Source organism: Mytilus galloprovincialis, chromosome 10 (assembly GCF_965363235.1).
Source record: "Mytilus galloprovincialis chromosome 10, xbMytGall1.hap1.1, whole genome shotgun sequence".
NCBI classification, from domain to species: domain Eukaryota; kingdom Metazoa; phylum Mollusca; class Bivalvia; order Mytilida; family Mytilidae; genus Mytilus; species Mytilus galloprovincialis.
The window spans coordinates 88,139,435-88,155,123 of NC_134847.1; the positions used below are offsets into that span (position 1 = coordinate 88,139,435).

A 15,689-nucleotide genomic window follows, 5' to 3' on the forward strand; every position below is an offset into this window, starting at 1 on the left:
AAGCTAAAATAAATCCGGGTGAATATGGGAAGGGGATCGATATTCTCGTATCAGATCGATGTATTTGTATGTTATGGTCTTTCATTATTATAATAACATTATTTTTACTTATTCAATTGTTTCAGTTACAATTTTTTCCTATGGCTTTTATCTGAGAGAGTTATTTGCAATCGATAGTTTCGTTATTCAGGTCGTTTATAGTTGACAAAATTGTTTATTCTCCGATACAAGAGATTTTAGAAATTTAGATTTCTCTTCATTTTGTTTTATCTCACACAAAATACATAAAGATTAAAGATGCCGATTGAGTATTTTTGAGGTGATCATCAAAGGAAGTCATAATCCTTACTTTATACACAGCCAAGCTCATTAGTGTTAATCACAATTAATTGATTTGTAAACATTTTAGATACTTTTTCATGAACATTAACAATGTAGCACTAATTATTTATAAAAATTCTATAAAAGATAAACACTCGTGGAAATAGCTTGTCATAAATCAATACAGTGGTCAGTGACTGGAAATTTAATTACACGTGTATTGTCAGATTAACTCTTCAATCCATTTAAATCTCGGAGGTCATGTTTTGACATATGTTTATTAATTCGAGATAAATAATGAACTTCGAATGCTTTTGTTAACCTTGGGATCGTAAATTTAGTTCGACACAACCAAAATTTTGACTCATCAGGAGTCGAGTTACATACATTTATATGGAACAAAGTTCGGGACCACGGGGAAACTTCGACTCATCCAAAATTTTGAGTCAACCGAGTTTGGAACAACGAGAGTTAACTGTATATTAAAAATGTTGGAATATTTGAAAAATAATGTCACAGTAATATTTCTATACAGTGGGCATGGTTGAAAATGATATATAATGGAAATTCTGAGGGAAGCCTTATAAAAGAATGGTTCTAGTGATATTTATTGAATTGCTTTGAATAACAACAGGAGACTACCAATTTCAACACAAACAGTTATTTACTTCTATGTCATTTGTCTCTGGTGGATGACTGTCTCATTGGCAATTGTACCATGTCTTCTTATTTTTAAATTGAAAGTAATTAAAAGTAAAACTAAATACATTTATACATAGCCATTGGGAAAATAAAAAGAATTTAACATGAAAATCAAGATCTAGAGATGATACAAATCAGAATGTAATTTTATACCTTCCTATAGGCATATTATTCCGGACTATCCTCTGGTTCCCTCTGGTATACTCTATATCTACTGTGATAGGAGCTGAGTAAGTCATGTCCCGTAATCGACACTGTAAATAATCATTGGAGAAAAACTTTAGTTATACTAATTTGCTGTTGGCATTAATTCACTGGAGCTGCTTTTTTTTTCGAAAGGTCTGTGGTTCTCTATAGACACTGGTTTCTCTATGAATAACAATTGGCAGCCAAAAAATTGTGAAATCATACTGAAAGTGATGTTTAACACAATCAGTCAATCAATCAAAATCTGCAACTTCAGAATATCCATATTACCTTTTGACAATAGAATTAAGAAGATGCTGTTATGTAGAGATGTATAGCTTGCTCTATGCAGTGTGAGTATTTCTCATTGTTGAAGGCTGTATGGTTACCTGTAGTTGCTAGCTTCTATTCCAAACATTTGGTCTCTGTTGAAAAGTTGACGCATTTGCAATCATATCACATCTTATTTTTATATAATAGTATTTCTTTTCCCCTCTTTCAGTTTAATTCCCCTTATTTATATGCATACCTCATGTGGAGAAATGGGTTTGGTAATGTTGAATCCTTCCTCTACATCTGGCATACCTACATATATATTGGAATATCTGAAACAGGAAAACAATCACTTTCTGTTAATAAGCTAGCATCAAACCAATAGCTTAGTTCACTTGATTACACTATAAATTTATTATGTAGTCTTAATGTTATTGTTCCAAACTTCAGAACAGTTTTTTTTAAAGGGAAATTCCACGATTTTTTTCTTATCATCTAATTATGTTCATCTTAACATAAAAAACACATTTGCAAAGTTTTAAATTTATATTCCTTCTAATAACGGAGAAAATCAAGCATTTGTAACTTTTTTGGTTGAATTCTCGAGTGGGTCGTGACGTATTAGCCCGATTTATTGAATTCTGGGAAAAAATAAAATCTGTTTAACTCTTATAGCTTATCGACAATATACGTAATTAAAAGCGCACAGCTGACGAATGGTCGAAGTTATGAACCACAATATAAGAATGAACGAAAATGAATATGCATATACCATTTTGTATTGATTGAATTAAACTCCTATAAAATTATCTCTAGTAAATGTTTTCGAATAAATTTAATTAATTATTGTTGAGATTTTTTTCATAAAATATTTATTGAACATTTTTACTGATATTGAACTGAAAATATTTCAGTTCTATTTACCGTTATTGTTTTGATAATCATTTCAATGCAACTAATGTGTGAGCAGAGTGTGTATATTATTTTGTAAAGGTCACTGTATATTTCTCGGCTTGAGGTCAATTCGTTTACCTTGTAGCTATTTAGCCGCAGGTGTGAGTTCAAGCGTACACAGGTATAAATGTTGTTATTTGGAAAGGATAAACAGAAAGGATTAGAAAGAGTATGCTGTCACGATGTTAATACACTAAGATTTAATACACGATGAGAATAAAGATACAATAATTAAATTGTGTAAATTATGTTTTGAATTGTGGTTTCACTTTCCATATTCGGTATTTATTCAAATGTAAGCTCCACGTGGTAAAAATCACGTGATGCAGGAATATAGTATCTTGGAGTTTGGCTATTTCTTTCTTTTCGGGCGGGGACTCCAAGCAAACAATTCAACATGCATCTGTATAACGGCACTGTAGATTTTCGTATTAAATAAAGAAAGTTGCCGGTCCGGTACATGAATAGATTGGTTAGAAAGCAAGGTTTTAATTTTAATTAGATTGGAAAGCTTAATTCGAGGGTTTAAAATAGAGAGCACAAATAAAAGGGGGGAAGGTGTCCACAGGGAATATTTGTATCTTATGAAACTCTTTATTTGAAAGTTTTATTTTTTTTTTATTTAATTAAAAAAGAGAAAAACAAATGTAAGACAAATTGTGAATGGTCTTTCTTCCTTTCTCGCGGCATAAATATTTCATACTTGCGCTGCAGGGGCGGATCCAGCCATTTTAAAAGGGGGGGTTCCCAACCCAGAGTAAAGGGGGGTTCCAGCTATATGCTCCCATTCAAATGCATTGATCGGCCAAAAAAAAAGGGGGGTTCCAACCCCCAGAACCCCCCCCCCCTCCCTCTGGATCCGCGCCTGCGCTGCGCCTTTTAGTTATACTAAAAACTTCACAGACTGAAATGTTTTTTACAGGTGGAAAATGTTCTATGACAGATATCATTTTGTCAGACACTTTTCTTTTTTGATTTGGTTCTAATATTTAAAAGAGTTTAACATTAAATTGTGCGTTTTACTCTAAACAGACGTTTAACCAACCCGACTGATTAACAGACCAACCGCCCATATAGCCGCATACTGAAATATAGATTAACCGACCAATCTCTCGGATTGCCGAGTGTCGGCCGCCATATATACATGTTTAATCAGTTTACAAGTGGATTATAAACGGGTCAAGGTTGAGCGAACATGAATTTCAATCGATTACACAGGTGACAATCATTTGATTGAGGCGTGTGTCGATAAAGCATTAAATAACTTTCTAATTACTAAAGATATGATTATAAAATTTGAAATCATGAAATTTTTCAAAGTATTATTCTATATGATATGTCCTTTGTGACCGTTGTATCATTCCATCAGGTCCTTAGTGCACATTTTTGTTCTCAGTGCACTAAGGAGGTCCTTTGCGGTATTTCTACGGACCCTTGACAATGACTATATATTACATTTTCCCAAATTCACCCTTGGAAAAAATATTTAAATAGATTTTAATTTCATCAAATCTTATTTTTTGGGTAATATTTATATGTTTATGAATTATATTCTTTACACCAGAAATGTTATTTATAAACAAGCGTATGAGTTTAGTAATGACAAGTAAGACAGAGTTGTATATTATTCATCTGATAGTTCAAAATGGAAAGTTATAAGTTATAAGTTATCAGCCGTGTACACTGATCAATACCTGCAGAAGTGAAACGATGCATGAACTTGCAAGCCCGACAGGAAATCGCTTGAATACCTGGACGTGTCACCTCACACCCCTCATTATTATAATATAAGTTTCCACCCAATTTAGATAAGCAAACAAATGATGATCCTTGATATCATAAAGCAATGCATAACATAACGTCTCCATATTTTTGCTGATTACTGTTTGGTTTGTTACTCTAGGAAGAATAAAGGTCTATCATTTTCAATGTGTTTCAAGTGGGCAAATAATTGGGTCCCCGTTCAACTTACTTCATATAAAAGTTTGGGTCAGCATCACTAGTGATCTTGTCATTAGCCTTCATTATCTTCTTTATCTGTAAAAATATTTTTAAAATAATACATAGTAGGACAGAAAATAATAATTTAATACACATGCAATATAAAATGAAACTCAATAATCTATAAAACTATATTATACATATAATATTGTGAGTAAAAAATGCATATGTTGTTCTGTTTAACCACTGTCCCAGGTTAGGGGGATGGTTGGGATCCCGCTAACATGTTGTTTAACCCCGACACATTATGTATGTATGTGCCTGTCTCATATCAGGAGCCTGTTATCATGGTTATTCAGTGGTTGTCATTTGTTTATGTGTTACATATATTTGTTTTTCATTCATTTTTTGTACATAAATAAGGATGTTAGTTTTCTCGTTTGAATTGTCATTTCAGGGCTTTTTATAGCTGACTATGTGGTACTGGCTTTGCTCATTGTTGAAGGTGGTACGGTAACATATCTGCATATAGTTGTTAAATTCTGTGTCATTTTGGCCTCTTGTGGAGAGTTGTCTCATTGGCAATCATTATACATCTACTTTTTTTTATATATATATGTACATCAATTATGTGGAAATAAAGCATTACAATGACCTTTGTAAGAGCTCTAACCTGGTTTTCATCTAATTCTATGACAGTCATTATATTACAGTATTATAAGCACTGAATACATCAATTTCCAGCTTCTTATTATACCAGACCTGGTTCTTTTTTTAATTTTAGAGCTAATCAGTGTGTTTACATATCTACTTTGCAAAGTATGAAGGCATTCAAATTTTCTTTTTCATTAAAGCATAACAATATCAAGATAGATTCAATAGTTGAATGTTCTAAATACTTGTATTAAAGTATATTTTACCTCTAATCAATGTGTTGTTTACATTGTATTTCAGTATATTTTACCTCTACATTGATAAAGAAGTTGAATGAATCAATGTTTTGTTTACATTGTACTTCAGTATATTTTACCTCTATCTACATTGATGAAGAAGTTAAATGATCAATGTGTTGTTTACATTGTATTTCAGTATATTTTACCTCTCCATTGATGAAGAAGTTAAATGAATCAATGTGTTGTTTACATTGTATTTCAGTATATTTTACCTCTATCTACATTGATGAAGAAGTTAAATGATCAATGTGTTGTTTACATTGTATTTCAGTATATTTTACCTCTCCATTGATGAAGAAGTTAAATGAATCAATGTGTTGTTTACATTGCATTTCAGTATATTTTACCTCTACATTGATGAAGAAGTTAAATGAATCAATGTGTTGTTTACATTGTATTTCAGTATATTTTACCTCTACATTGATGAAGAAGTTAAATGAATCAATGTGTTGTTTACATTGTATTTCAGTATATTTTACCTCTCCATTGATGAAGAAGTTAAATGAATCAATGTGTTGTTTACGTTGTATTTCAGTATATTTTACCTCTCCATTGATGAAGAAGTTGAATGAATCAATGTGTTGTTTACATTGTATTTCAGTATATTTTACCTCTACATTGATGAAGAAGTTAAATGAATCAATGTGTTGTTTACATTGTATTTCAGTATATTTTACCTCTATCTACATTGATGAAGAAGTTAAATGATCAATGTGTTGTTTACATTGTATTTCAGTATATTTTACCTCTCCATTGATGAAGAAGTTAAATGAATCAATGTGTTGTTTACATTGTATTTCAGTATATTTTACCTCTACATTGATGAAGAAGTTAAATGAATCAATGTGTTGTTTACATTGTATTTCAGTATATTTTACCTCTACATTGATGAAGAAGTTAAATGAATCAATGTGTTGTTTACATTGTATTTCAGTATATTTTACCTCTCCATTGATGAAGAAGTTAACTGAATCAATGTGTTGTTTACATTGTATTTCAGTATATTTTACCTCTACATTGATGAAGAAGTTGAATGAATCAATGTGTTGTTTACATTGTATTTCAGTATATTTTACCTCTACATTGATAAAGAAGTTGAATGAATCAATGTGTTGTTTACATTGTATTTCAGTATATTTTACCTCTACATTGATAAAGAAGTTGAATGAATCAATGTGTTGTTTACATTGTATTTCAGTATATTTTACCTCTACATTGATGAAGAAGTTGAATGAATCAATGTGTTGTTTACATTGTATTTCAGTATATTTTACCTCTACATTGATGAAGAAGTTGAATGAATCAATGTGTTGTTTACATTGTATTTCAGTATATTTTACCTCTACATTGATGAAGAAGTTGAATGAATCAATGTGTTGTTTACATTGTATTTCAGTATATTTTACCTCTACATTGATAAAGAAGTTGAATGAATCAATGTGTTGTTTACATTGTATTTCAGTATATTTTACCTCTACATTGATGAAGAAGTTGAATGAATCAATGTGTTGTTTACATTGTATTTCAGTATATTTTACCTCTACATTGATAAAGAAGTTGAATGAATCAATGTGTTGTTTACATTGTATTTCAGTATATTTTACCTCTACATTGATGAAGAAGTTGAATGAATCAATGTGTTGTTTACATTGTATTTCAGTATATTTTACCTCTACATTGATGAAGAAGTTGAATGAATCAATGTGTTGTTTACATTGTATTTCAGTATATTTTACCTCTACATTGATGAAGAAGTTGAATGAATCAATGTGTTGTTTACATCGTATTTCAGTATATTTTACCTCTACATTGATGAAGAAGTTGAATGAATCAATGTGTTGTTTACATTGTATTTCAGTATATTTTACCTCTACATTGATGAAGAAGTTGAATGAATCAATGTGTTGTTTAACCAATCCCTTTACTTTCAGGAATGCTGGTAATAGCTTCCATTTCTCCTGTAAATATACAACAATCACAGTCAGTTAAAAGTAGCAATAATTTTCATATTAGATCTACATGCAAAAAGATAAAATTAAATAAGTTTTGAAATAAAATCAAAAAACAAGGAGAGAATGTACATCCTTAAATTATTTGGATGTTTATCTATGCAGTCTTTGATTTATAACTATTTGCCTGTTTGCTTTGTTAGAACAAATGTTCGCTCAAGAATTTTATTTATTTTTTACATCAGAAATCATTAATAGATTGATGGGGATTGTATAATGTTATGGTCATTGGATGATTGAGCAATCATTTATACAAACAAAGAAAGCAAGCCAAACAAACTTTTAGCTACATTCATTACAAAATAGCTCTTTTTGTGCACATCTATGTAGACTCTGTTTAAAATACTTAAACTGCGTCAACTTTGGTGTTTTTGAACAAGCAAGGTTCGGTTTATAATTTGTATAATGTTAAAGATACATGTAGCTATAGTTTAAGCTAAAAATCAGAATAGATTGATATGATTCATTTCACATAATCATTTTCATACTGATAAAGAATATATATGTTATATGAAATATTTATAAATACCTATACATATTGTTTCCTTTTTAAAATATTGGTGCTGTTTTGTACACTTTAGTTTTTTTATAATTTATTTATTATGTACAGTATTGCCAATCATAACTATCCACTGATCTAGCATGCTTGTTAGAACATTGTAGAAAGATTGTCGACTAATATCTAGAAATTTTGATTCGATAAAGTGTTTTCATTCATTCATTAAAAATAATATATAATCTGATATACATGTGCTGTTACCTAATATCAAAAGGTTTTCATTGGTTGACTTTTATCTAAGAATATTACATCAAGTAAACAGGTATATCTCTATGTAAACATTTCTACATTTTAAAATGTACACATACACTTCACACACATTTGTAAGATAAATTCATTTATCTTTTATCATTTATTGTTTGTCTTCCTTGTTTATTTGCCCTATCAGTTTTGTCTGTTGTTCATCATAAAACATATTATTTTATTCATATGTTTTCAACTTCAATTTTTCAAAGAAAACACAATGTTATTAAATGTTATTTGGTTATTAAAGACCATCTTTTGAATCTATATGTGGTAGGATTGCTGTCCCATTGGTGTAATCTTAATATTTTCTTTTGGTTTAAATTTTAGTGGTATATTATTTCACAAGAGTGCACACACTGAAATGTCTCGCCTTCTTTACTAATCATTGATTTTATGTTGATAGTCCTAAATGTAATGCTTTATTACAACTGTCACATAAACTTAACATTAACCAAGAAAACCAAACATTGATCAATGAACCATGAAAATGATGTCAAGGTCAGATTAACATGATAAACCATGCCAGGCAGACATGTACAGCTAACAATTCTTCCATACAACAAATATAGTTGACCTATAGCTTATAGTTTAAGAAAAACAGACCAAAACACAAAAACTTAACACTGAACAATGGACTGTGAGAATGAGGTCAAGGTCAAATAAAATCTGCGCAACTGACATATAGATCATAAAATATTTACATACACAAAATATAGTTGGCCTATTGCTTATTGTATTAGAAAAATAGACCAAAACTCAAAAACTTAACTTTGACCACTGAACCATGAAAATGAGGTCAAGGTCAGATGACACCTACCAGCTAGACATGTACACCTTACAATCATTCCATACACCAAATATAGTAGACCAACTGCATACAGTATAAGCAAAACAGACCAAAACACAAAAACTTAACTATAACCACTGAACCATGAAAATGAGGTCAAGGTCAGATGACACCTGCCAGTTGGACATGTACACCTTACAGTCCTTCCATACACCGAATATACTAGACCTATTGCTTATAGTATCTGAGATATGGACTTGACCACCAAAACTTAACCTTGTTCACTGATCCATGAAATGAGGTCAAGGTCAAGTGAAAACTGTCTGACGGGCATGAGGACCTTGCAAGGTACGCACATACCAAATATAGTTATCCTACTACTTATAATAAGAGAGAGCTTAACATTACAAAAAATTTTAACTTTTTTTTCAAGTAGTCACTGAACAATGAAAATGAGGTCAAGGACATTGGACATGTGACTGACGGAAACTTCGTAACATGAGGCCTCCATATAGAAAGTATGAAGCATCCAGGTCTTATACCTTTTAAAATATAAAGCTTTTAAGAAGTTAGCTAACACCGCCGCCGCCGCCGCCGCCGCCGGATCACTATCCCTATGTCGAGCTTTCTGCAACTAAAGTCGCAGGCTCGACAATTAAAAAAAAAAAAATGAAAGGAGGAGTTCATTTTATTTTCCAGATAGTTAAAATCTGTTTCTTGAAAAATAAAAAAATAAATAAAAAGATAATGGGAAGGCATATATATAATGGGACTATATCAGAACAGATGTGTGTTTTAATTTGGATTTTCTCAAGAGTTGTCTAGTTTTAGTGTTTGTAGCATTTCAGTGACTCAGCTTGTTGGGTTTTTTTTTGGTATTTGTTTCCAGTGTACCTACATGTAAGGTCAGCTGCTCTGTTTCTGATTTGATTTTTGTGTGTTTTTAAACACTACTTTTAACATGTTTAAGCTTAAAGCACTGCTTTTGGGCTATTTCTTGACAGTTTTTATAGGTTAATTCTGGAATCATGTCATTCACCAAAAATATCGTGAATTTCGCACGCCTTTATGACGTCATTTACCAGATAGAAGGCGTGCCTGTATCCCTGCTCTATTAAAAGTTTCCAGCACTCTTATAATCGTCATTATGTAGGGTAGTATAGAAATAATTAATGTTCGGTATTTACCTAATCGTGATTGCAGTATGACTGAGGGAGGGTGACCATCCTTTCAAATTTTAATTTCCCAAATATTTTGTGTAGTATAAAATAAAACTTTTTCGCCCGTTTGCTCATCATGTATTGGAAATTTTTATGCATATATTTTTGTCACTTGGTGATGGAAGTCACATGACAGATTCATCTGAAAACCGTATTCCGTAACTGGCCTATTTGTTAAAGAAGCTGGAGTGCCCAAAGAAAACAGTTTAAAGTTTATCTCACAAGTCAGGGGACTTACTTAAATGAGTAATTTTCTAAATCACTGATTCAAGTAACATTATTTCCATAAAGGTTGGAATTAAGAGTTGTCTTTCTTTAATAATCACCTATTTAAGTAGTACAAAATAATCACTAGAAGAAGTGATTTAGTTTTACTGTAGCTTTAAATATAGAATACTAATAATCCAGGGACTAATTATGTTTCTAAACTTCTCAGAACCAACAACTGTGTTGTCTAGGATGACCAGGTCATTTCAGGTGATGACCTTGTACTGAATCTAGGATAATTACATAAAAATCACTTGTTTAAGCATCATACCTCAATTTCCTTCCCAAAAATCACTTCTTTAAGCATCATTTTTTCAATAACCCCCACTAATTTCAACACCCCGAACAGTGAAATTTTTATTGCGAACAGTAGAATTTTATTACATAATCTAAAAGATGAAACCTTGAACTTTACAGGAAAAATACTCCCACTGCTGGGAAAAATCTGTTAAGAAAGTATCAGTTCATTATGCAAAGCCATTATTACAGCATTTTTTCAACTAAAATAGAATTTGCAGCTAAATGATAGGATCAAAAGCATAAACATTGCTACTTAAAAGAAGCAAAAAATACATTTCTTTTCAATTTTACTAATGAAAAGATATTATTTAAACCTATGTGTTTGAAATTTTGGTAAAACTACAAAATCACAATTTGAGACAAAACTTCAAATTTGCTACTCAAATAAGTGATTTAAAAATCACTTATTTCAGTAAGTCCCCTGACTGCTCACATGATTTGTTTTGTTAAGCACAGAACTTTTTCATCAGATTTGCAACAATCTGGTTTTTATGTGCCATTTACAAACACTATCCACAAAACATTGCAAAATAAGATTTGTCCTTTCAAATTTCTATAACTTAGTTTTTGTATTCAAATTAGAGAAAAGTTGTAGGCATAGTAAGTCTTTTCTTCTTTGTTCAAGAGATGTCCATTTTAGGTGTTGGAGCATATTGCTAACACTGGAATGGTTGTTGTGTTTGTTTGAAACATAACATGCTGCTCTTCTTTGGACCATCTCGATTCTTCTGTCAATTTCTGTTTTAATGTATGGATCCCATACTGGACCACAGGTATTTGGGGCATGGACCCCCTTCTTTTTTCATTTGGGGCTCGTATATATGGATTGTAAAAATAAGAGGATGGTAAAGGGTTATTTTCGTGCAACGTTTTCAGCCTTTTTTTTCACGTGTTGTCGTGTTTCGACGTTTTGTTTCTCGATTTCTCATGTTTTCCTTTATTTATTTTCCATGTTTCGTGTCGGTACTCATGGTACTCTTAATTTCTCGTGCTTGTCCCGCATTTGATTAAATTTTAAACCAGCACTAAATTCAAAGTCAGTCCGGAGATTGTTCTAAATTATGTGTTCCCAGAATATTTAAAATTGCTATCAAAATAATTATTATGAATAATATTTTTCTTTCAAATCAGTTGCAACTAGCTAATTAACGCTAAAAGGTGACTGCAGGGTCATCATGTCCATTATATAATGACAACATGATCTCCAAGAACGGCTGATTAATAAATATTTTACTTTTTCCAAAAATATTTACGATTTTATTTTTCGTGTTTCATTTTTCGTGTTTTTATTTTCCGTGCAACGTTTTTGCGATTTTTATTTCATGTGTTTCTGTGTTCAACTTCAGGACCCCCTTTACCACACTCAAATAAGTATTGTAATCGACTAGTAATGAATTGTTGAGACTTGATATATGTCTATACAGTGTAGAAACTTTCTTTTTAGTGGGCCCAAAAAAAGGGGGGTCCATGCCCCAAATACCTGTGTAATGAACTGGCTTTACCTTGTCTCATGAGTTTTCGTTTATTTTACCAAATTATTTTTTCGAATGACATGAGTGTCTTGCCCCTTACCCTTTGAGTTCTTATAAGACTCCTTTAAGCCAAATTGTGGTCAATTGTCCTCCTGTTACTTCTAGCGGTGTTTTTAATCATTTAGACTGTTAGAGGCCGGCTGCTGTCTTATAGCTTTTAAAACTATTATCAATATAACTAAGCATGTTATAAAACTTACCTCAACACTTTTGATAGGTGCTGTAAGATCTGTTTTGTCAGAGGACGACATATCTTTAATAAATAAGTTGTTTTTTTCAGCTTTTACATTTCGTCATGGGCGCAGACATCTTGATTTGATCTCCCTAACTCAAACTCGTCCCACTGCCATATCGCCCCAAAAGTTTTACTCTCGTAATATCAACTGTCCCACTAATGTAAAAGACTTTTAAATCCCGCTATAAATTTCTCTACTTCGGCTATGTCTTCACTCGAAAAGGGTACTTCGACCCATCACTCAAGTATAGTTTAACCATGTTTTGACGTCTTCCAACATGACAATAAACTTTCTATATTTACAACCAATAGTTCCAAAATTGTGCTAACATTATATACAGGTGCAGGTTAAAAACATTTTCTACTAGTATCTATTGTTTGTGTTGCTTAGCCACTACAGAGGAGCTTGGTGAGTTTGGTCTTGAATTCCTCACGGCTCAGTCAATCTCTAATAGTTCACCTGGTAGTTTATTTTAGTCTCTGATGGTCCTAGGGAAAAGCTGTATTTGTAGTTCATGTCAGATATCTTTGTTTGGCCTGATTTGTACATATCTTTTAGTGTTCGGTTGATGGAGTCTCACCCGCGAAGTTCTCCTTGGTTTTATAATGTGCGTTGGAATATGTATAGCAACTCTTTCATGGATGGCTTTATGAAAGAGAGTTATACGTGCTATTTTTCTTCTTATTTCTCACTTGTGTAATTTCTAGTGGTGTTAGTTTTAATTCTTCTAGAGTTGTTACTGTTCCAGACTCTCTTGAGTAGTTGCTTTTGATAAAGCGTGCTGCACGTCCATCTCAATCTGGTATATATGTTTTGTAGGCGATCGAGGGTCCCATGCACTGCAAGCGTATTTAAGCCGTGAGATCGGACAAGGGCAAGATATGCTTGTTTCTTTACTTCCTCTGGACAGGATCCAACATTTCTTCGTATGAAGAGTCTATGAAGCCTAGAACTTGAATTAGTTTGATTCTAACAAAAAAGTAATTCCTTAGAGCTGACTCTAACCGTGTCTATTGATTTTGGGCCTTGTTATCAAATTGGTAGACACTGAGCTCAAATGGGTCAAAATGAAACTCGGTTGGATTTCATAAAAAATATAATGAACTCTTTGGGTTCTTTGATATGCTGAATCTCACTATGTATTATACCGATATAGCACTATATAAAAGCAAAAGTATTTGGTATTTTAAATTTTAATAGAATGCATGCATTGGAAGATACGTTAATTCGAATATGAAAGTGATCAAATATGCGAGCTAATAATACGTGATTGAATAGTCATTTTGTTGGGATGTCATTTTTAAGTCTAATTCCAGAAAATGATTTTTTACCAATTTGTTGTATCATACGGTGAACATGACTGGTATGAAGGAAGTTTTTGTTCAAGATCATAAAACAAATATTTAAATTCCCAGAACAGTGATTTTTTTACTTATTAAACAAGAAATTATTTCCCTGTATAATTATCTTCCATTCTTATTCTATCTGTTGTTTATCTAGCTTGCATCATCCAATAACTACATTTGTTTGCCTTGTTTACTTTAGACATAACTGAGGCATATAGTCTATATGGACACTAATTATCATTTCAACTTGAAGATATTTTCTTTACATCATTTTCCAATAAAAAAAAAATAAAAGATGTGGTATGATTGTCAAGAAGAAACTTTATACCATAGACCAAATAACGTAGAAGTTAACAATTATACGTCAACAATAAAATTAATCTGTATCGCAAAAAGGTGCCGATGACAAATGTAAAACAATTCAAACGAGAAAACTAACGCCGATCTGATTTATGTACAGAACAAGTATTAATGACAACCACTGAATAACAGACTCCTGACTTTCGACAGTCACATACATAGTGTGATGGAGTTTAACATTTTTGCTGGCGCCAACTCCCATCCCTAACTTAGGACAATGGTGTAACAACAGTACGACATAAGGACGACACAAGAATATTTTGCAGAGGTATTTACTTCCGATCCTACATTACTGTTCAATCTTTATCAGCGATTACATACGATTGTAGTGTACGTACATGCTTCGTTTGATTTATTTATATGCCCAACTATTGGTTATCATTTGATAAAAATTGGACTTCAAATTATCTTATCCTAATATTTTGAAAAATCCATATCAGAAATCATAGAGGTTCCTACAGGGTTAACACACTAATTTAACAATGAAAACTTTCGTTACAAGTTTGAGTCGCACTCTCTAAAATGTTTTTACATATATCTTTCATTTGTTTACTTTATTGACAACACTGTAATCTGTACAAAATAGAATTCAAATCCCTGATACACCCTCTATGTAGATAACAAGACGATCAGGAAGGGATTTACACTTGTTATAGATAAAAAAAAAAAAAAACTTGTATTCCTTAAGGTTTTATTGCAGCACCTATTGTTCGTATATCAAATGGATGTTTAATTCAGAGGTGAAATGCAGTTGAGATTATTTGTTCTTGCCATTTTCCTGAATGTGACTCATTTGGTATGTTTTTCTTATTCACTATTTCAATTTATACCCCGTATGTTTTCCCTTCAGTGGCGGATACATTTGAATGTGGAAATATAGTTGGAACCTCACTTTATCCTGGGTTGGGAACCCCCTATTTTCACCGCCTTTAAAATGGATGGATCAACCCCTGCCTTTTTCCTTTTGGTCAGATAACTAATAACATTTCAGTGAATATATACCTTTGGCTTTCTGATATTTAGATAGATATATATATAGGAAGATGTGGTGTGAATGCCAATGAGACAACTCTCCATCCAAATAACAATTTAAAAAAAAGTAAACCATTATATGTCAATGTACGGCCTTCAACACGGAGCCTTGGCTCACACCGAACAACAAGCTATAAAGGGCCCCAAAATTACTAGTGTTAAACTATTCAAACGGGAAAACCAACGGTCTAATCTATATAAAATCAAAGTACTGAAGTACTGAACATCGGATGACCGCAGGTTCTTGTGGATGGTCAAAAGCACATCTCACATAAACAGATCACATCTCTATACCTGAAACTTGGGTTAATTTACAGAGATATTTTTTTCTGATACAAGTTCGTGCTTGGATGATGAATAAATGACAGGAAATTCAACCTCACCGTAATAACTATTATATTGTAGTGCAAGAAATCAGTATAACTTGGACTATTATACTTGTATAATAATAGTCGTAGAGAATAC

The 15,689-nt window shown here is 31.9% G+C and overlaps 2 protein-coding genes across 5 annotated transcripts in view; one reads left to right on the forward strand and one right to left on the reverse strand.

Moving 5' to 3' along the window:
* The window catches only part of LOC143048696 (DNA-directed RNA polymerase III subunit RPC2-like), a 38,305-nt gene extending 25,726 nt beyond the window's left edge, over nt 1-12,579 (reverse strand). The window contains exons 1-5 of one of the 4 annotated variants that reach the window (XM_076222507.1): nt 12,451-12,579; nt 7,199-7,288; nt 4,409-4,473; nt 1,739-1,814; nt 1,177-1,277 (exon numbers count right to left, since the gene is read on the reverse strand). In XM_076222507.1, the coding sequence (XP_076078622.1) occupies nt 1,177-1,277; nt 1,739-1,814; nt 4,409-4,473; nt 7,199-7,288; nt 12,451-12,501 (383 nt within the window). In that variant the 5' untranslated portion in view covers nt 12,502-12,579. Of the gene's footprint in view, nt 1-1,176; nt 1,278-1,738; nt 1,815-4,408; nt 4,474-5,341; nt 5,379-6,340; nt 6,378-6,406; nt 6,445-7,198; nt 7,289-12,450 lie in introns of those variants that run through there. The other 3 variants (XM_076222509.1, XM_076222510.1, XM_076222508.1) reach the window with 3 other exon arrangements.
* A 2,288-nt stretch (nt 12,580-14,867) lies between these two features.
* The window catches only part of LOC143048697 (receptor-type tyrosine-protein phosphatase eta-like), a 129,835-nt gene continuing 129,013 nt past the window's right edge, over nt 14,868-15,689 (forward strand). The window contains exon 1 of the mRNA XM_076222511.1: nt 14,868-14,988. Coding sequence (XP_076078626.1) covers nt 14,938-14,988 — 51 coding nt within the window. The 5' untranslated portion in view covers nt 14,868-14,937. The remainder of the gene's footprint in view (nt 14,989-15,689) is intronic.